This window comes from Pristis pectinata, chromosome 2 (assembly GCF_009764475.1).
Source record: "Pristis pectinata isolate sPriPec2 chromosome 2, sPriPec2.1.pri, whole genome shotgun sequence".
Taxonomy (NCBI): domain Eukaryota; kingdom Metazoa; phylum Chordata; class Chondrichthyes; order Rhinopristiformes; family Pristidae; genus Pristis; species Pristis pectinata.
Genome location: NC_067406.1, coordinates 142,092,643 through 142,113,192, shown reverse-complemented (window position 1 = coordinate 142,113,192; position 20,550 = coordinate 142,092,643). Strand labels below are relative to the sequence as shown.

The 20,550-nt window shown below is 47.7% G+C and overlaps 2 protein-coding genes and 1 pseudogene across 2 annotated transcripts in view; all 3 read left to right on the top strand.

Annotated features, from left to right (window-relative positions):
* LOC127567404 (dnaJ homolog subfamily B member 14-like) overlaps positions 1 to 16,909 on the top strand; it is a 41,329-nt gene extending 24,420 nt beyond the window's left edge. Inside the window, exons 5-8 of the mRNA XM_052010282.1 lie at positions 2,686 to 2,774; positions 4,884 to 4,993; positions 5,858 to 6,030; positions 13,897 to 16,909. Of these exons, the coding sequence (XP_051866242.1) occupies positions 2,686 to 2,774; positions 4,884 to 4,993; positions 5,858 to 6,030; positions 13,897 to 14,021 (497 nt within the window). The 3' untranslated portion in view covers positions 14,022 to 16,909. The remainder of the gene's footprint in view (positions 1 to 2,685; positions 2,775 to 4,883; positions 4,994 to 5,857; positions 6,031 to 13,896) is intronic.
* A 1,745-nt stretch (positions 16,910 to 18,654) lies between these two features.
* Positions 18,655 to 20,550, top strand: part of lamtor3 (late endosomal/lysosomal adaptor, MAPK and MTOR activator 3) — a 29,294-nt gene continuing 27,398 nt past the window's right edge. Inside the window, exon 1 of the mRNA XM_052010289.1 lies at positions 18,655 to 18,742. The gene's annotated coding sequence lies outside the window, so the exon portion shown is untranslated. The remainder of the gene's footprint in view (positions 18,743 to 20,550) is intronic.
* The window catches only part of LOC127584372 (basic proline-rich protein-like), a 4,251-nt pseudogene continuing 2,359 nt past the window's right edge, over positions 18,659 to 20,550 (top strand).

Genomic DNA, 20,550 nt, shown 5'->3' with positions numbered 1-20,550 from the left:
GAGAGTGGGTCGGTGGATAACAAGGGCGTAGCGTACATGGAGTTCGGAGCAAGGGCCACAGTTCCATTTGCTTCGCTTTGCTCCTGTGTAAACAGAAACACACGTTCACGGGGTATGGTGGTAGACTGGTGATATTCCAGAACTAATCTTAAAAGTAGCTCAAATTCCACTGTGACAGCTGTGAAATTTTAAATTCAGCTAATTAATTAACTTTGCGTTTTTAAAAAGCCAGTATCAATGATGAAAAGAAGAGATTATTGTAAAAACCCATCTGCTTTACTTAAAGTCTTTGGGGAATGGGATTTGGCATAAAATCAGAAAATGTTGTAAACACTCAGCATCTGCTGAGTATCTCTTGTGTTCTGACTTATTTCACGTTTCCGGATACTGTGGTTATTTTTGTTTAGCTTCAGTGGGATTTGCCACCATTATCCTGCTGGATGTGAATATAATACCAGACCCACTGGATCATGGGGTTAACTCACTACAGAGCCCTATTGGTTTATTATTGTCACATGTACTGAGATGCAGTGAGACATTCCGTACGCGAGTACATCGAGGTGGTAGAAAGAAAACGGGATGCAGAATGTAGTTTTGCGGTTACAGAGAAAGTGCAGTGCAAGGGCTATGGCGAGGTAGATTTTGAGGTCAAGAGTCCATCTTATCCTACTAGGGGACTGTTCAATAGTCTTGTAGCAGTGGGATAGAAGGTTGTGAGATCGAGAGTTCAACTTTTGATGTATGAGAGATCTGTTCAAGAGTCTGATAACACCGCGATAGAACCGATTCTCGTGGGCCGCTAAAGTTTAAGGGTGAACGTGGAAGGGCGGTAACTGCTGGCCTTCTGCCAGATCAAAGGAAAAATTAAGAGGACCAGACTCTTTTCAAGAACAAATACCAAATGGCCTGTGATTTCAAATTAAACACCTTGCTGCTGAATTTTGTTTCCCCAGAGAGACAAGAATGCAATGCAGATTAAATGTTTTCCCTTGGGGTGGGCATTCTTTGCTGGTGTGGTATTTGGTGGGGGGGGGAATTGCGTTGATCTTGGTAAAATGTGCCCGGAAATGATATCGTTGATTGACAGCTGGAGTTGTCGGTGGATTTTCAAGTGGCAAGGACTTTTTCAAAGTCCATGTAAGGCATAGATAGGGTAGATAGTTGGTGTCTTTTTTCCCAGCGTGGAACTGTCAAATTCTAGAAGGCTTAGGTTTAAGGTGAGAGGGGAAGTTTAAAGGAGATTTACGAGGCAAGTGTTTTTTTTTCCACACAGTGTGGTGGGTGCCTGGAACAGGCTGCCAGGGGAGGTGGTGAAAGCAGATTCAATAGCAACTTTGAAGAGGCATTTAGACAGGCACATGAACAGGCAGGGAGTGGAGGGACATGAACCATGTGCAGGCAGATGGGATTAGTTAGTCTAACATCATGGTTGGCGCAGACATGGTGGGCCGAAGGGCCTGTTCCTGTGCTGTACTGTTCTATGTCACTGGTGTTAGCCGCGTGTCAGTGGGGTTGCCTGCATTTTGCATTCTGGTAATGTTCTGCAATATTTCAGGCTCTAAGTATCCATGCCTTCCATGTAAAGGAGAGTTATGTTGTTGAATTGAAAGTGTAAAGGTGGTTGAAGTGGGGAATATTAGTGATGCAGCAGGGTTTCAGCAAATGGAGGGAGTGTAGAACCAATGGAAAGCTTTGTGTTGGGTTATCAAAGATAATGGGGCTAAAAACAGAGTGACAAAGGAAGGCATGGAACGGGTAAAGAACCACTGCGGAGGTGTAACTGTCAACAGCAGCATCATTCCCAATAGCTGGTGTCTGGAAAAATGGGCGGAGGGGTTCTCTGAATTGGACTCTTGAGTGGGGAAAGTCTGGAATTTGAATGTAAATTTATTGTGGAAATGAGTTACATCCTTGTTGCTGACCATCAGTGTTGTACTTTTCTGGCCTCTTTCGGATTTATTTTGCATCTGTTGCAAGGGAGTTGGAGGTTGGAGATGGGAAAGTTTTGTTACAATTGTACAAGGTGTTGGTGAGGCCACGTCTTGAATACTGCGCACAATTTTGGTCCCCTTAACTAAGGAGAGAGATGGTAGTATTGGAGGCTGTCCAACAGAACTTCACCAGGCTAATTCCTGGGATGTGAGCAGGTTGGGTCTGTATTCTTTAGAGCTTAGAAGAATGTGGGGTGGTCCTGTTGATTAAAAGATCCTAATGGGGCTTGATAGGCTAGATGTCGAGATGTTCGAGGTTCCCCCACGAGTGACAACAAGGAGAAATAGTTTCAAGGTAAGGGGCCGATCATTTATGTCTGCAGTAAGTAGAAATTTCTTCTCAAAGGGTAGTGAATCTCTGGAATTTTCTGCCCCAGAGGATTGTGGAAACTAGTTCATTGGAAGCAGATAAATCTTTAAGAGAAAGGGCTACGAGGAGCTGGCACAGAAGAGTAGACGAGATCTTTGGCAGATCAGACATGATCACTTTGAATAGTGGGGCAGGTTTGAGTGGCCTACTCCTGTTTTCCTTGTTACTTGTATCTGTTCTGATGCTGTTTGTATGGGCTTGGATAATTTCTAATGCATTTTTTTATCTTCGCAAAGTATTGGTAACTATCTCTCCCTGTGTCCCAGGGTCTATCGGGTGCTGATGAGATAATGAGGTAGTCTCTGACTGTTTGTTCTGTTTCAGGTAGTACACAGGCGTACTCCAATGGGAGAGCAAGGTTTACATCGCAGCAATCGTATCACCGGGCTGATAGGGATGATGAGCGAGCAGATGTACGTAATCGCCCCGCCCCAGGGGCACACATTAAAACCCTAAAAGTTGATAGTCTTGCCTTGAGATGACTAGTAGTTTTGGATGAAAGATTACATTGAAGATGTATTCTCATTGTTTTGATAACAATTAGATGCTCTGTTTTTTTTTCATTTACGTTGGATGCAAACCACAGGCCCAAATCTGGGATGGGAATGTTGTTCTGCATCGCCTGGAGTTCTAGCTGGCTGTTTCCCAGGTTTGTCTCCACCTCTGGACTTGGCTTGATGCCAGGTACAGTTGTAGGCCCAAGCTGAGGGTCTGGATACACTGTGGCATGCCACTCAGCTTTTCCTCAGGGCCCCTGAGCTTCGCTTGGGGGTGGGGGGGGGGGGGGCGGGGAATGCAAGGCTGTTAAAATGTTGTCTAACTGCCTCTCAACATCAGTCGGAGACATTTAGAAATGGTGGAGAGGGCTGTTGATACACGATTGCAGAGGCCATGTGAGCTTTCTGAGGCCATTCCACCTCGTACAATGTATGCTGCAGTAGCACCTCTAGGGTTGCTGCATGTGGTTAGTGCAGTCTTGAGGATCACACAGCAGGTCTATGTAAGACATAGCCCAGTCGATTAGCCTGGTCATCGGCAACCTGATCGCAATTTTCTGAACTTCCACAGGCAGAGTCTGTGGTTCACCTGTTCTCCAGAATGTGCCTCGGAGTTTTCTCTGAGGGAGTTGGTGTATTAATAAGAGCTTCACAATTTCTATGAACTATTCTTGCTGTGCAAACAAAAAATGTGAACACTTACTTGAAGTGTAACAAAATACTAAACCATAATTACTGCTGAACAACCTCTCTAGCCAGGGATATGTGTGGAGCCAGATGCCCTCAGAACTATTTAGAAGTATATTTATTTTTTAAGTTTGATATTTCAACTTCTAATCCATTGACTGTCCCAAACCTTAGTTCACTCTATTTACAAAATGTTTAAAATTATTATGTAAATTAGAGCCTTTACTTCCTGCTTTGTCATCTGTCAGAATTCTTCATTCTAATTGGATGATCAACCAGGTAGGACTTGATGACAGGGGTTCCCGTATAGTGTGCGATCTCTGTCAGTGGGGAAAGAGCAATCTGGACAAGGGAGCTTGCCGAACTTTCACCAACGGCTTTTCTCGGGATTGTTGGCATGCACCCTTTCACTAGAAAATCCTTTTTTTAATAGAAGCAAAGTATCTTGCAGTGCAAGAATTGACCATTCAACCCACAGTTTCTGTGACTGTCCTGTCTAGTTCATGGGATCTCCTTAACCAATCCCCAGCCAGCTTTCTTTCTCTTCTTCCATATTCTCAACTGGTTTATGGATTCTGCTTCAGTCCCTGCTTTTGGTTCAAAACCACTTCATTCCCTAACAACTGAACAAGTGGAATTCTCTTAACCTCACCCTGTTATTTGGTAATTGTGGTTTTTTTCCACCACTGAAATGGAGATTCCCTATTTTCCTTAACTGGGACCTATCAATAAATTCACCAAACCTTAATATTTACAACTGCATGAGGAGTATGTTACAGAGTGAGATTGTGTAGACTCTGCTTGTTCTCCTTTCCAGCAACTAATTGGGAAGAGAATGTTGGCCATATCCTATTGCAATCTCCCTCCGCTCGCTGACCCTGATCTTGCAACATCTTTTTAAAATACAAATCGCCTCTTTCTCCCATTTTGTTCTATACTGCACACTCCCCTTGGATGTTCTCTGCCCTTCCAGATCCGGTGTCTCGCACAACCCCGACTTTTTTTTTTAATTTGCTTCAGCCTTGCATCTGGCTGGCAATGACCTGAGTTCTGGAATTCTTGCCCTGACCCCGCCGCCCCCCCCAAATCTCATTCCTAACTAACCGAGCCTTTTGGAGACACTAAGTTATATGACCAATGTAGATTGATCTCTTTTGACATGAAGTACCCTGGGATCTTTTAAAGGAACTTTGGTCAGAACAGTGGGAACTGAGATACACCTGGGAGAATGGTCCAATATCTGACCGAGGGTTGTCTTAGCATTTGAGAGGGAACATTCCCAAATCCACCTTGGAGCTGAACTCAAGAAATTAATTACATTTTTCTTGTTATTTATAGGGAGGATTTTCAATGTTTTTGCAGTTGTTGCCCATAATTGTCTTGATCTTGGTGTCTGTTTTAAGCCAATTGATGGTATCTTCCCCACCATACAGCCTCTACTATCGAGCGTGAGTATCACTGACTGTTTTCACATTCTCTAATTTGCTTTGCCCAGGTTTAACTCTATCTGTGTGACACACTTGCGTGTTATTAGCTGAATGCTAGACCAACTCCTAACGGGAATAAACAGCCTATAACCACTCCACCATTCCCTTCTTTCATACCTGATAGCAAGAAAAACTTAGTAATTACCAGGCCAATGCTGATGTTAATGGAGCTATAGCAATAAATTGTAGCATCAATCCTTGCAAAACTCGGGAGCAGCCCAGTTATTTTCAAAGCAACATTGTGGTTGAAAATGAGAATAATTTTATATATTTAAAAAAAGATTACTTTAAAGAACTGTAGGTTTTTGATTCTGAGCCACTTCCACGGTGAATGGTGCCCACTAATGGACCACTAGGAAGCAAATATAAATGCAATTGCATTGTCTTGTAGATTGCATTTGTATTGGGGCGACCTATTTCTTAGTTGGGTAAAAGTATACATTCATGGAATAGGTTTCTGTTCATTGTTTATTTCTTGTTCTTTTCCTTTAATAATTCTGGTCTTAATGTGATTGACGTGTTCTTGAATATGGTTTGAGACCATTTGAGTAATGATAAAAACTAAAATAATCAATGGTGCTGTGTGTTGCTAGTGGCTTCCACAACATCCGAGCTCTGGACTGTGAGCAGATCACCCGACCTGTTCTCTCCACTCCCCAGAAGGTCACCAGCTGTCCTGCTTCTGGGCTCTCTCCTCCATCTTGATGGCTGTGCCTTTTGTATAAAACAATTTGCTATGGCTTTGGGTGCTGTATAATGTAGGCCTGGATTTAATTGATCAGAAGAGATGTATTTTTTTCAACAACTAACTTTTTACATTTGCAGTGCTGTGGGACATACTGTCAAGAGGCAAAGCAGCAACCTTAAAGTAGTTTATTTTGTGAACAAAGACTTTGTGAAAGAATATACAGGTACGGTGTTACAAAAGGTGGAAAAGAGTGTCGAAGAAGATTATATAACCAACCTTCGAAATAACTGCTGGAAGGAACGGCAGGAGAGTAAGTTGTTTGAACTCAACTTTCTGAAACTTCAGTCCTTTTGGAAGAGAAGATGCACACCACACTTATCCAACCTGGGCCTAGTAGACTGATGGTGCTAGTGTCAAGGCTGCTTTAAAACTAGATGTGGGGTGGGTAATGGGTGAGCATCCTCCAATTTGGGGCACATATTTAGGCAGAATTGATGTGAGTTCTCATCCTCCTTCCAGCCCAGATTTCAGCTGGTTGCTGTTTGCAACTATCCTCCTGTGAATGAGAGGGGAGGGTGAATTACTCTACTATTCCATTCACAGAAGAATCGCTGCTTTAGCTGCCCTGGTTGGCCAGTGGATGACACTTTGGCTAAGGGGAAACCCTTTTCCCTCACCCTGATGGGGAAATGTATCAGAAACCCTGTAAACACTGTGGTTCCAGGAGCAGCTTGGATAAAACCATAAGATATAGGAGCAGAAGTAGGCCATTTGGCCCATCAAGTTTGCTCCAACATTCAATCATGGCTGATTTTCTTTTTCCCCCAACCCCATTCTCCCCGTAACACTTAAACCCCTTACCAATCAAGAACCTATTAATCTCTGCCTTAAATACACTCAGTGACTTGGCCTCCACAGCCGTCTGTGGCAACGAATTCCACAGGTTCACCGCCCTCTGGCTAAAGAAATTCCTCCTCATCTCTGTTCTAAAGGAACATCTTTATTCTGAGGCTGTGCCCTCAGATCCTAGACTCTCCTACTGATGGAAACATCCTCCCCATGCCTACTCTGTCCAGGCCTTTCAGTATCCGGTAGGTTTCAATGAGATCCCCCCTCATTCTTCTGAACTCCATTGAGTACAGGCCCAGAGCCCTCAAACGCTATGCTGGGGATCTACTGGCAAGTGACTTGCCTGAACTGGAATCTGGTCAATTCCAACACAAAGACTGGAGGGGATACATTTGGGAGGGTGCACACACGAGGTGTGAGGAATAGAGTAAAACTGGTAGTCCAGCAAGTTTGGGACTTTGGTGCTGGACCAGCAGATTTTCTGGACCGTCGGGTCTTGTTCTATTAATGTTCCAATGCGCACATGATTCTCATTTTTGGGAAAAAAAATGTTTGAACAGTGGAAAATTTATTGTGCTGTTGTCTAAGGGAATGTGGGGAAACAAGTCCCTTGCAGGTTTAAAAGGAGTGTGGGGAAATGGGACCTGTAAGAGAATGCATGCCCACAGATCCCTGCGGTACAGGACGGGTAGATAAGGTAGCTTGTGGGATACTTGCCATTATTGGCCAAAGCACAGAACACAAGTGTATAGGAAGACCTGCTGAAACCACATACAACGCTAGTTAACCCACACTGGAGCACTGTGTACAGTTCTGATCCATATGCTACAGATGTGATGTGGCTAGAGGGGTGCAGAGGATATTTGCGGAACATAAGAAATAGGAGCAGGAGTAGACCATCTGGCCCGTCGAGCCTGCTCTGCCATTCAATAAGATCATGGTTGACCATACCTGCCTTTTCCCCATAACCCTTAATTCCCCTGCAATGCTAAAATCTATCTCACTGTGTCTTAAATTTATTTAATGAGGGAGCCTCTGTTGTTTCCCTGGGCAGAGAATTCCACAGATTCACTACTCTCTGGGGGGGGGGGGGGGGGGGGGGGGGGGGTGAAGCAATTTCTCCTCATCTCCATCCTAAATCTATTCCCCCAAATCTTGAGGCTATGTCCCCTAGTTCTCATCTCACCTACCAGTGGAAACAACCTTCTTGCCTCTTTCTTATCTATTCCTTTCATAATGTTATGTTTCTATAAGGTCCCCTCTCATTCTTCTGAATTCCAGCGAGTGACTCGCCTGGGACTATAATCTCTCCTCATAGGCTAACTCCCTCATCTCCGGAATCAACCTGGTGAACCTCTTCTGCACTGTCTCCAAAGCCAGTACATCTTTCCTCAAGTAAGGAGACCAGAACTGCACGCAGTACTCCAGGTGTGGCCTCACCAGTACCCTGTACAGTTGCAGCATAACCTTCCTGTTCTTAAATTCAATCCCTCTGGCAATGAAGGCCGACATTCCAATTGCCTATTTGATAACCTGTTGCACCTGCAAACCAACATTTTGTGATTCATGCACAAGCACTGCCAAGTCCCTCTGCACAACAGCATGCTGCAATCTTTCACCATTTAAATAATAACCTGATCTTCTATTTTTCCTTTCAAAGTGGATGACTTCACATTTACTGACATTGTACTCCATCTGCCAGCCCCTTACCTACTCACTTAACCTATCTATATGTCTCTGCAGACTCTCCGCATCCTCTGCGCAATTTGCTTTTCTGCTCAATTTAGTGTCATCAGCAAACTTGGATATGCTACACTCGGTCCCCTCTTCCAAATCATTTAATGTCTACAGTGAACAGTTGTGGGCCCAGTACCGCCCCCTGCGGCACCCCGCTCACCACTGATTGCCAACCAGAGAAACACCCATTTATCCCAACTCTCTGCCTTCTATTGGTGAACCAATCCTCTATCCATTGCTAATACCTTACCCCCAACTCCATGCATCCTTATCGAGTGGATAAAGTGCCGCATAAAAGGCTTATCAAATGCCTTCTGGAAATCTAAGATACAACATCCACCTGTTCCCTTCTATCCACTGTGCTCATATCATCAAAGAGCTCCAGTAACTTTGTCAAAGGGGACCTGCCCTTCCTGAATCCATGCTGTGTCTGCCTGACGGAACAACTTCTATCCAGATGTCTCGCTATTTCTTCCTTAGTGACAGCTTCAAGCACTTTCCTGACTACAGATGTTAAGCTAACTGGCCTATAGTTACCTGCCTTTTGCCTACATCCTTTTTTAAACAGTGGCGTGACATTCGCTGTCTTCCAATCTGCTGGGACCTGCCCAGAGTTAAAGTTCTGGTAAATTATCACAAATGCCTCTGCTATAACTTTAGCCATTTCTTTCAGTGCCCTTGGATGCATCCCATCAGGACCAGGGGACTTGTCTACCTTTAGGCCCACTAGTTTGCTCTTCACTACCTCTTTAGTGACAGCGATTATATAGAGGACCTCGCCTCCCATTGCATCCATAACATCTCTCTGGCATGTTAGATGTGTCCTCCACTGTGAAGACCGACACAAAATCGTCATTCAAGGCATCAGCCTTTTCCACATTACCCAATATTAATTCCCCCTTCTCATCTTTCAAGGGACCTACGTTCACTTTAGCCACCCTTTTTCTGCTTTATATAATTATAAAAACTTTTACTATCTGTTTTTATATTTTGTGCTAGTTTACTTTCATAATCTATCTTCCTTTCCTTATTGTTTAATGGTTCTTTGGGAAAACTTTAAAAAGCAACAATCTTCCAGTTTCCCACTACTCTTAGTGACTTTGTATGCATAAGCTTTTAGCTTGATGCCTTCTTTTATTTCCTTAGTTATCTGCAGCTGGCTCTCCCCACCCTTACTGTCCGTGCTTTTAACTGGAATATACTTTTGTTGAGCACCATGAAAAATCTCTTTGAAAGTCTTCCACTGTTCCTCAGCTGACCCACCATATAGCCTGTGTTCCCAGTCTATGCTAGCCAACTCCTCCCTCATCCTGTTTAGGCATAATACACTGGTTTTAGATCGAACTATTGCATCCTCCATTTGTGTGAGAAATTCAGTCTTACTATGATCACTCTTTCCAAGAGGATCCCTAACTAGAAGATCATCAATTTTACCTGTCTCATTGCACAGGACCAGATCTGGATGCACTTTCCTTTTGTAGGTTCACTGACATGCTGTTGAAGGAAGCTATCACGGATGCATTCTGTGAAGTCCTCCTCAAGACTGCCTCGACCAATTTGATTCACCCAATCTATGTGGAAGTTAAAGTTCCCCATGACAACTGCAGTTCCATTCTTACATGCATCAAATATTTCTTGGTTTATTGCCAGTGCCACTGTAATGTTATTATTCGGTGGCCTATAGACAAAGATGGACTCGACGTTCTGCTCCCTAGATCTTGTATCATCTCTCGCTATCGCCCTGATCTCGTTTTTAATTAAGAGCACTACCCCACCTCCCTTACCTTCCTGCCTATCCTTCCGTATTACCTGATACCCTTGGATATTTAATTCCCACTCATCTCCACCCGGCAACCACGTTTCTGTAATGGCCACTAAATCATACCCCTTGGTACTGATTTGTGCCACAAGTTCACTGACCTTGTTTCGAATACTACGGGCATTTAGATAAAGTGACCTTACGCTCATTGTCCTTTTAGAATCGAGTAACCTTTGTGTCCTTTGCGTTTGATTTTTCTGTGCTCCACTCTTACTTTTCTCTTTTCTGACTTCTTGCCCTGGTCTCTGCTTTGCTTCCCTCTGTCTTTCTGCATGGATTCCCATCCCCCTGCCTTATTAGTTTAAACCCTCCCCAACAGCACCAGCAAACAGTCCCCCTAGGACATCGATCCTAGTCCTGCCCAGGTGTAGACCATCCGGTTTGTACTGGTCCCACCTCCCCCAGAACTGGTTCCAATGCCCCAGGAATCTGAAACCCTCCCTCCTGCCCCACTGCTCAAGCCACAGATTCATCCCAACTGTGCTGCTGTTCCTACTCTGACTGGCACATGGAACAGACAGTAATCCTGAGATTATTACCTTTTGAGGTCCTACTTTTTAATCTATCTCCTAGTTCCCTAAATTCAATTTGTAGAACCTCATCCCGCTTTGTTCCTCTATCGTTGGTACTTACATGCACCACGACAACTGGCTGTTCACCCTCCCCTTCTAGAATGCCCTGCAGGCGCTCCGGGACACCCCTGACCCTTGCACCCAGGAAGTAACACACCAACCGGGAGTCCTGTTTGCAGCCACAGAAGCTCCTGCCTATTCCCCTTACCATGGAATCCCCGACCACTAGAGCTCTGCCTCGCTTTTTCCTGCTCTCCTGTGCAGAAGGTCAGGGGGGAGAGAATTAGCATCGTCATGAGACTCCATTTAGTCTGGGGTCACGTTCTTTGGAACAAAGGAGGTGGTGGAGATATTTGGGTGATGGTGGTGCAGTGGGTAGTGCTGCTACCTCACAGCTCCTGTGACTCAGGGTTGATCCTGAGCTCTGCTCTCTGTGTGGAGTTTACACATTCTCCCTGTGACTGCATGGGTTTCCTCCCAAAGACGTGGAGGTTGGTCAGCTAATTGGCGGCAGTAAATTGTAAGATTTGGCCCCGAGTGTGTAGGTGAGTGGTAGACGGTGGTGGGAGTTGATGTGGTTGATTTAGGGAACTGATATCAGTGTAAATGGGTGCTTGATTGTCACTGTGGACTGAGGGCCTGACTCCACGACCCATATCAATAGAGGTCTGTAAAACTGAGGCCTGGGCAGAGAACTCGACAGAGTTGTAAGGTAATAGAAACATAGAAAACCTACAGCACATACAGGCTCTTCGGCCCACAAAGCTGTGCCAACATGTCCCTACCTAGAAATTACTAGGCTCTGTATGTACACCCCAGCACTTTAAACCTGTGTCCTCTTGTGGCAAACGTCTCAGCCCTGGGAAAAAGCCTCACGATCAATGCCTTTCATCATCTTATACACCTCTATCAGGTCACCTCTCATCCTCCGTCGCTCCAAGGAGAAAAGGCTGAGTTCACTCAACCTGTTTTCATAAGGCATGCTCTGCATCTTAGGCAGCATCCTTGTAAATCTCCTCTGCACCCTTTCTATGGCTTCCACATCCTGTAGTGAGGCGACCAGAACTGAGCACAGTACTCCAAGTAGGGTCTGACCAGGGTCCTATATAGCTGCAGCATTACCTCTTGGATCCTAAATTCAATTCCACAATTGATGAAAGACAATACAACATATGCCGCCTTAACCACAGAGTCAACCTGTGCAGCTGCTTTGAGCGTCCTATGGACTCAGACCCCAAGATCCCTCTGATCCTCCACACTGCCAAGAGTCTTACCATTAATACTATACTCTGCCATCATATTTGACCTACCAAAATGAACCACTTCACACTTACCTGGGATAAGTAATGAGGAGCTGAGGAAGTTTTTTTTTTGCAAGTAGTATTGGGAGGGTCTGTAACTCACTGTTTGAAAGGGGGTGTTGTGGCAGAAACCCTCTCCATAGATTTGGGGGTGGGGGGGGAGATGGTTGGAAACAAACCATGCGTGAGAAACCTGCAGGGCATTAGACAGATCTGGAAAATGAGATTACTCTGGATAGTCAGTTTTGGCCAGAATAGGTAGATGGGCTGAATCACCTGTGCTGATACTTCTTGATTCTTTGATAGGGTAGCAATGGAGAAAAGGATTCTGTCTGTGGAAGTTTGGGTTGACATGGATGTAATTTAGTCAACAAAATCCAGTAATGTGTTTAGGTGAAAGATTTTAATGGGAGTAGGAATGGCCCATTGAGTGTGCTCTACCAGCCAATAAGATCTTGGTGATCCTCAGCTCAACTCCAGCTTCGCCTGTCTGTAAATCCCTTGGAGCTGAGCGATCTTTTGCAAGTGTCCGTAGCTCTGAGGTGGGGGATTCCAAAGATTTGCAACCAAATGGGTGAAGAAAATTCTTCTCTTTGTTTCACAATTAAGGGACATCGGTTTGGGACCAAGTCCCTGGCTCTAGGTTGTCCAACGTAGAATGAATGCCTTGTATGTTTTAACAGGATCACACCTCAGTCTCCATTCCACAAGACATTGGCCTTATTTACTCGCAACCTTTTCAGCACAGGAATTGTTTTAATGAACCTTGGCTGCTATCCCTGTAAAGTAACTATACCCTTTGTCTACAGGGTGGCACGGTTACATAGCGGTTAGCGTAACGCTATTACAGCGCCAGCGACCTGGGTTCAATTCCGGTCGCTGTATGTAAGGAGTTTGTACGTTCTCCCTGTGTCTATGTGGGTTTCCTCTGGGTGCTCCAATTTCCTCCCACATTCCAAAGACATATGGGTTAGGAAGTTGTGGGCATGCTGTGTTGGCGCCGGAAGAATGGGCTGCCCCTAGCACATTTTTAGCAATGCAAGAAGACATATTTCACTGTGTGTTTCAATGTACATGTGACTAATAAATATAAAGCTGTATACAGCATACAGAACATAGAAATGCACTTTGTATTTCTACACATTGTAGAAATGCACTTTGTGTGTAGTTGAAGAAGCTTTCCTGACTCTCTTTTGGGTTTTGTACTTTTGAAAGATTTCGTGACTCTTGAAAAAGTAATTTAATTCCAGTACATTCTTGAGCTGGATCTTGATGAATTCCTTGGTCATAATGTCCTGAAATGATAGATAAATCCCTTTTTGAGACGTGGAGATTAGTTGTGACAAGATGTATTCATTGATTTTTTTGTCCTAGTTCTTGTAAGCAATGAGATGATTATAATGACCTGTTCCTTGTAAGATTTTTAAGATGTCTTTATTAGTCACATGTACATCAAAACACAGTGAAATGCATCTTTTGCGTAGAGTGTTCTGAGGGCAGCCCGCAAGTGTCGGGCATCAACATAGCCTGCCCACAACTTCCTAACCCGTACGTCTTTGGTATGTGGGAGGAAACCAGAGCACCCGGAGGAAACCCATGCAGACATGGGGAGAATGTACAAACTTCTTACAGACGGCAGCCGGAATTGAACCTGGATCACTGGCGCTGTAATAGCGTTACGCTAACTGCTACACTATGTAGATGTTCATATGTGGAATAGAAGGATGGGGTAATGGGTTGGGAGGAGTCCGAGGTGAAACAAGTTCTGTCCTACACATTATTGTCCAGTAACTTCACCACGCCTCTCTACTCTTAATCGTGAACATCTCATGATGTGTGTTTTCTCACCGTCCGTCATTGCTGGTCTGTGTACTAATTCTGTGGTATTTCTATGAAAGGAAATGACTATCTTTACGCGGCCAAGGTGTACCGGGATAAGCAGCTTCGGAAGAAAGCCGAGCTGATGAAGATGGAGAGTTGTGAGAAGCTAGCAAAGCTAAATGATCTGTATCGGGGAGGCTGAGCAGGCAACAGGGTCTCGCTTTTTAATTTAAATGTTTATTGTACAGGGAGACGATTCAATTTATCATTATTTTAAAGAAAAAATAAATCTAAGTCTTGTAACCTTGAGAGCCCTGCCCTTTGGACTGATTACATGAATGTCTGATTATAGCCAAAGCACTTTGCGATGGCTGTGTGCATGTGACCCCTTCACTTTATTGTATACAATACAGTGTATTCTAGATTAGCTTTTTAAAAAAGCACATGACTATAGTGAATACAATTAATGTCAGCTAATACCATGGGTTTTATGAGCATTGGGTCTCCATTCTTAATTAAGCTAAATGCTTGTGTTGATGTCACACAAGTTGGACCCCACACCAACTGAGCTAATGACCCCAATCCATAACTGTGTAGTTGAAAAGAATTTCCAGTCTCTCTGTTTAGATTTTGTACTTTTGAAATATTTAGTGACTCTTGACAAAGTTATCTAATTCCAATATATTCTTGAGATGAATTTTAATGCATTCCTTGGTTATAATGTCCTGCAATTATGGATCAATCCGTTTTTGAGATGTGGAGATTTGTTTTGGCAAGATCTATTAATTGACCACTTTTTTCATTTCCTAGTTAAGTAAAGCAATGAGGTGATTATAATAACATATTCCTTATATTAAGGATTATGTAGATGTTCTTGGGAATAATGTCCACTGTTGCATGTATAGCAGTACATAAACCTCTTGATTTGTGAATATTGTACAGTTGTGAAGTATTCTTGAGATCTGCCTTTGTTTCTATTGAGCTGTGTTTGAAGATAACAAATGTATATAAAATCATGAAGAAAACTGTGCAGGATTAGGATTTGTGCACTGTGACATGTGCTGGGGGAGACTGGGCAAGGTGCTGGCAGGGTGAGGGAACAAAGTGGTTCCCAAAATGAAAAATCTGACTGCCCCCTCTAATGAATTGAAAATATAACTCTCCTCTGCAGTCCCAGTATCTACATAACTCAGATATTTAATGGGCTGTCACCACATATAAAATTTTACACTTTTTTTCATGTACAACTAATGCCTCGCAGGTATCTTTCATTCAGTCAACAAATATACCTAAAGGTGATAATAAGTTGGAAGAGCCCATGGAGCTTGCTCCACTACTCAGTGAGACCGTGCCTGATCTTCTACCTCAACTTGCACACACCCTCCGAGTCAGAGGTGACCTTGGTGCCCTGAATCCATCGATCTGAATGGAGAAATACCTCCTCACCTCACTCCTAAACATCTGAGCTTATGAGGCTGTGACATCCCCTTCATCAACCCTGCCCAGAAGAAATCTTCTAGCATCATAAACCCTGCCAAAGCCCTTCCATAAATTTGATGATTTGGTGAGATTGCCTCCCATTCTTCCAACCTCTGGAAATGTAGGTCTAGTGTCACTGCTCATAAAGAGGGGGGGAAATCAGCCTTGGAAAAATTGGTCCAGGTGTAATTATTCCTGTTGCAATATAGGGAATCCCTCATTCCAGGCTTCTGTGTTGAACCTTCATCACACTCCCCTCTGAGGCAAGTAGGTCCTTCCTTGGTTAAGAGACCAGTTGCATGTAACTGCAGATGTGGTCTCGCCAAGGCCATATGATTACAGTAATATTTCTTGCTCTTCCAGTCTCCTACAATAAAAGTCCAACACCCACTTGCCTTCCCAATTTCTTGCTATCCTTGCATGTTGATTTTCCAGATGCAGGGTCATGACCCAAAACATTGACCATCCCTCTGCCTCCACAGATGCTGCCTGACCCGCTGAGTTCATCCAGCAGTTTTTTTTCTTTTGCTCCAGGTTCCAGCATCTGCAGTCTCTTGTGTCTTTGTTAACTTTCTGTCTTATACCAGAACACCTGGGTCCTCTGAACAGTCCGTTCCCAGTTCTGGCATTTTAAAAATATTTTTCTATTTTAACAGTGAAAGTGGGAAAGTTCATACTATTCCATTAGCTACCAACCTGTCCTTTGACAATGCTGTTGTCCAGCTACAGCCTCTGTATCCTCAGGGCATACTTCCTGGATTTGTATCATTGGCCAACACGGAGACATTACTCACAAGAAGCTGGAGGAACATGGTGGGTCAGGCAGCATTTGTGGAGGGAATTGGACCGTTAATGTTTAGGAAGGGTTTCGACCGGAAACATTGCCTGTCCATTTCCTTCTCAGTTGCTGCCTGACCTGCTGAGTTCCTCCAGCTTTTTGTTTTTGCTGATGCTGGAATCTGGAGCAACAGTCTCTTGTCACCATGAAGATATTACAATTGGTTCCTTCATCCAGCTGACACTGTGGACACTTGAGACCCAGTACTGACCTTTGCTGTACCTTACTCGAAATCCAATCCACTTATTCCTCCTGGTTTCCAAGTATTAACCAATTCTGAATTCTTTTTACCTCTAATAATTAAAAATTGAACACACAAGGCCTGACTTCTTGTCATAGTGAAATTAGTAGAAACAGCTGTTTTTAATTGCACATTTGAATTGCTGATTGTAATATATATATTTAATGTATCTTTTCTCAACCTGCATCAAATAAAAGTTATTTTAAGTGTGTAATCTGGATGGCTTTGAGTCTGGGCTCAGTTTGTTGCTTCCTGTGAAGGGGGTGGGTGGTTTGGTCGTCTCCTTTATCTTGAAGGTTGTGACATTCTATTCTCCCTTCCAATCTATTGCCTCCAAAGCAGATTGTGATAAGAATGTAAGGAACAGGAGTAGTCCAGTCAGCCAGTTTTACCATTCAGTAAGATCATGACTCATCTGTTCTTGACCTCACCATCACTTTCCCCCACTTTCCTTTGACTCCCTTTATACAGCACATGAAACAGGCTATTAAACCCAACTGATCCACAAAGTTACTCTCAGTGTCACAGCTATTGCCTGGATTGGAGAGTACTATCTATAAGGAGAGGCTGAGTTGGGGATCTAATAGAAGTTAATATAATTATGAAAGGCATAGGTAGGGTAGACTGGGGTGGAAATAACATATTGGAGGGCATAGGTTTAAGGTGAGAGGGGGAAAGTTTAAAGAAGATTTAAGAGGCATGTTTTTTTTTACACCAGAGTGTGGTAGGTGACTAGAACGGACTGCCAGCGGAGGTGGTGGAAGCAGATACAATAGTGATATTTAAGAGACATTTAGACAGACACATGAACAGGCAGTTGTGTAACTTAACTTGGCATCATGGTTACCACAGATTTGGTGAGTGGAAAGGCCTGTACCTGTGCTGAACTACTCTGTTTGCTGGATTAGGACCATCCATGCTTTAGTTATTCAAGTGTCTGCCTAAATGCCTCTCATACAGTGATTGTATCTGATTCCACTGCCTCCAATAAATCTAATATCTTGTCTCTGGGGAAGAATTCCAAAGAATCATGCTGCTCGAGAAAATAAATTCCTCCTCTGTTCTAAATGGGCAGCTCCTGATTTTGGTTCCCAAAAAAGACGTTATTACCTGAATTATGATGAATTGGGGAAGGGAAAATGCAATGAGGCCTGGATGTCCTTGTATACCAGTTACTGAAAGCAAGCATTTCGGTGAAGCAGGCAGTTAGGGAGACATATGGTATGTTGAACAACAAACAATCAGCTGGAGAAACCCAGTGGATTGAGCAGTATCTGCGGGAAGAAAAGAATTCCCACAGACGCTGCTCGACCCGCTGAGTTCCTCCAGCAGATTGTTTGTTGCTCCAGATTCCAGCATCTTGTGTCTCCAAATGGTACGTTGATCTTCATTGCAAGAGGATTTGGGTAAAAGAGCAAAGATGACATGATGCAGATGTACGGGGCTTGGTGAGACACACCCCCGGAGTTTTGTGTGCAGCTTTGGTCTTATTCTGCAGATGTTCTTGCCTTAGAGGGCAAGTATGGGCATGGGGACTTGAGACGTCTTCACTGGTGCCAAACCAACCGGGAGCGAAGAGCCATGTGTGTTGCCTGTCAGCAGAGCCATGTTGGGCAACAGTGACCAGATGTTAACAATATACAGATATCTGGCAGCAGTGCCCCACTGTTCACAGCAATGACCAGATCATGGCAGAGATGCCTGGATGTTAGCAGAAACGACCAGATGTTGGCAGCAATGTCCAGATGGTGACTCCAGAGGCCAGATGTTGGCAGCAATGTCCAGATGGTGACTCCAGAGGCCAGATGTTGGCAGCAATGTCCAGATGGTGACTCCAGAGGCCAGATGTTGGCAGCAATGTCCAGATGGTGACTCCAGAGGCCAGATGTTGGCAGCAACGTCCAGATGGTGACTCCAGAGGCCAGATGTTGGCAGCAACGTCCAGATGGTGACTCCAGAGGCCAGATGTTGGCAGCAACGTCCAGATGGTGACTCCAGAGGCCAGATGTTGGCAGCAATGTCCAGATGGTGACTCCAGAGGCCAGATGTTGGCAGCAACGTCCAGATGGTGACTCCAGAGGCCAGATGTTGGCAGCAATGTCCAGATGGTGACTCCAGAGGCCAGATGTTGGCAGCAATGTCCACACAGCACAGCTCGACGTCAGAGTCCTACGTCACCGTCACGTGACGCAGTACCCGCCCCGCCACACCACGTGACACGAGGAGTAAGTCCCGCCCCCACGACAGTGTAGACCCGCCCCTCACGTGATCCCGTTGGCCAATGCCGCGCCGGGGAGCCGACCGGGCGAGCGGTTCCGGTGTGAGAGGTCGGCGGGAGGAGTCGGGGCGCCCGGATCGCTCTCAGGTAACCCGGGCGGGGGGGGGAAGCCGAGGCGGACGGGCCGAGTGGCCGGGACCGGGGGGGGGGGGGCAGCTCCTCGACCCACTCCGCCCCCGGATTCCCAGCGGATGCACCCCCTCCCCGGGGGGCCGGCCGCTGGCTGCGAGCTGGGAGCAGCCCCGCGGCCGCCCCTGGACACCGACACCCCCTCCCCCCTCTCCCCTCCCCCCTCTCCCCTCCCCCCCTCCCCTCCCCCCTCTCCCCTCCCCCCCTCCCCTCCCCTCCCCGTCCCCCCCTCCCCCCCTCCCCTCCCCTCCCCCCTCCCCTCCCCCCTCTCCCCTCCCCCCCCCCCCTCCCCTCCCCCCTCCCCGTCCCCCCCTCCCCCTCCCCCGTCCTCCCCCCTCCCCTCCCCCCTCCCCTCCCCCCTCTCCCCTCCCCCCCTCCCCTCCCCTCCCCCCTCCCCGTCCCCCCCTCCCCCTCCCCCGTCCTCCCCCCTCCCCTCCCCCCTCTCCCCCTCCCCCCCTCCCCTCCCCTCCCCCCTCTCCCCCTCCCCCGTCCTCCCCCCTCCCCTCCCCCCCTCCCCCCCTCCCCTCCCCTCCCCCCCTCCCCCCCTCCCCTCCCCTCCCCCGTCCTCCCCCCTCCCCTCCCCCCTCTCCCCCTCCCCTCCCCCCTCTCCCCCTCCCCTCCCCCCTCTCCCCCTCCCCCCTCTCCCCCTCCCCCGTCCTCCCCCCTCCCCTCCCCCCCTCCCCTCCCCTCCCCCCTCTCCCCCTCCCCCGTCCTCCCCCCTCCCCTCCCCCCCTCCCCTCCCCTCCCCCCCTCCCCCCTCCCCTCCCCTCCCCCGTCCTCCCCCCTCCCCTCCCCCCTCTCCCCCTCCCCTCCCCCCTCTCCCCCTCCCCTCCCCCCTCTCCCCCTCCCCCCTCTCCCCCTCCCCCGTCCTCCCCCCTCCCCTCCCCCCCTCCCCTCCCCTCCCCCCTCCCCGTCCCCCCCTCCCCCTCCCCCGTCCTCCCCCCTCCCCTCCCCCCTCTCCCCCTCCCCTCCCCCCTCTCCCCCCTCCCCGTCCTCCCCCCTCCCCTCCCCCCTCCCCGTCTCCCCTCCCCGTCTCCCCCTCCCCGTCTCCCCCTCTCCCCCTCCCCCGTCTCCCCCTCTCCCCCTCCCCCGTCCTCCCCCCTCCCTCCCCCTCTCCCCTCCCCCGTCCTCCCCCTCCCCTCCCCCTCTCCCCCTCCCCCGTCCTCCCCCCTCCCCTCCCCCCTCCCCCCTCCCTCCCCTCCCCCCTCCCCCCCTCCTCTCCCCCCCTCCCCCCTCCCCGTCCCCCCCTCCCCCTCCCCCGTCCTCCCCCCTCCCCTCCCCCCTCTCCCCCTCCCCTCCCCCCCTCCCCGTCCCCCCCTCCCCCTCCCCCGTCCTCCCCCCTCCCCTCCCCCCTCTCACCCTCCCCTCCCCCCTCTCCCCCTCCCCCCTCTCCCCCTCCCCCGTCCTCCCCCCTCCCCTCCCCCCCTCCCCTCCCCCCTCTCCCCCTCCCCTCCCCCCCCTCCCCTCCCCCCTCCCCTCCCCCGTCCCCCCTCTCCCCTCCCCCCCTCCCCTCCCCCGTCCCCCCTCTCCCCGTCCCCCCCCCTCCCCCGTCCTCCCCCCTCCCCTCCCCCCTCTCCCCTCCCCCCTCTCCCCCTCCCCTCCCCCCTCTCCCCCTCCCCCCTCCCCCCTCCCCCCTCCCCCCTCCCCCCTCCCCCCTCCCCCCTCCCCCCTCCCCCCTCTCCCCTCCCCCCCTCCCCTCCCCCCTCCCCTCCCCTCCCCCCTCCCCTCCCCTCCCCCCTCCCCTCCCCTCCCCCCTCCCCCTCCCC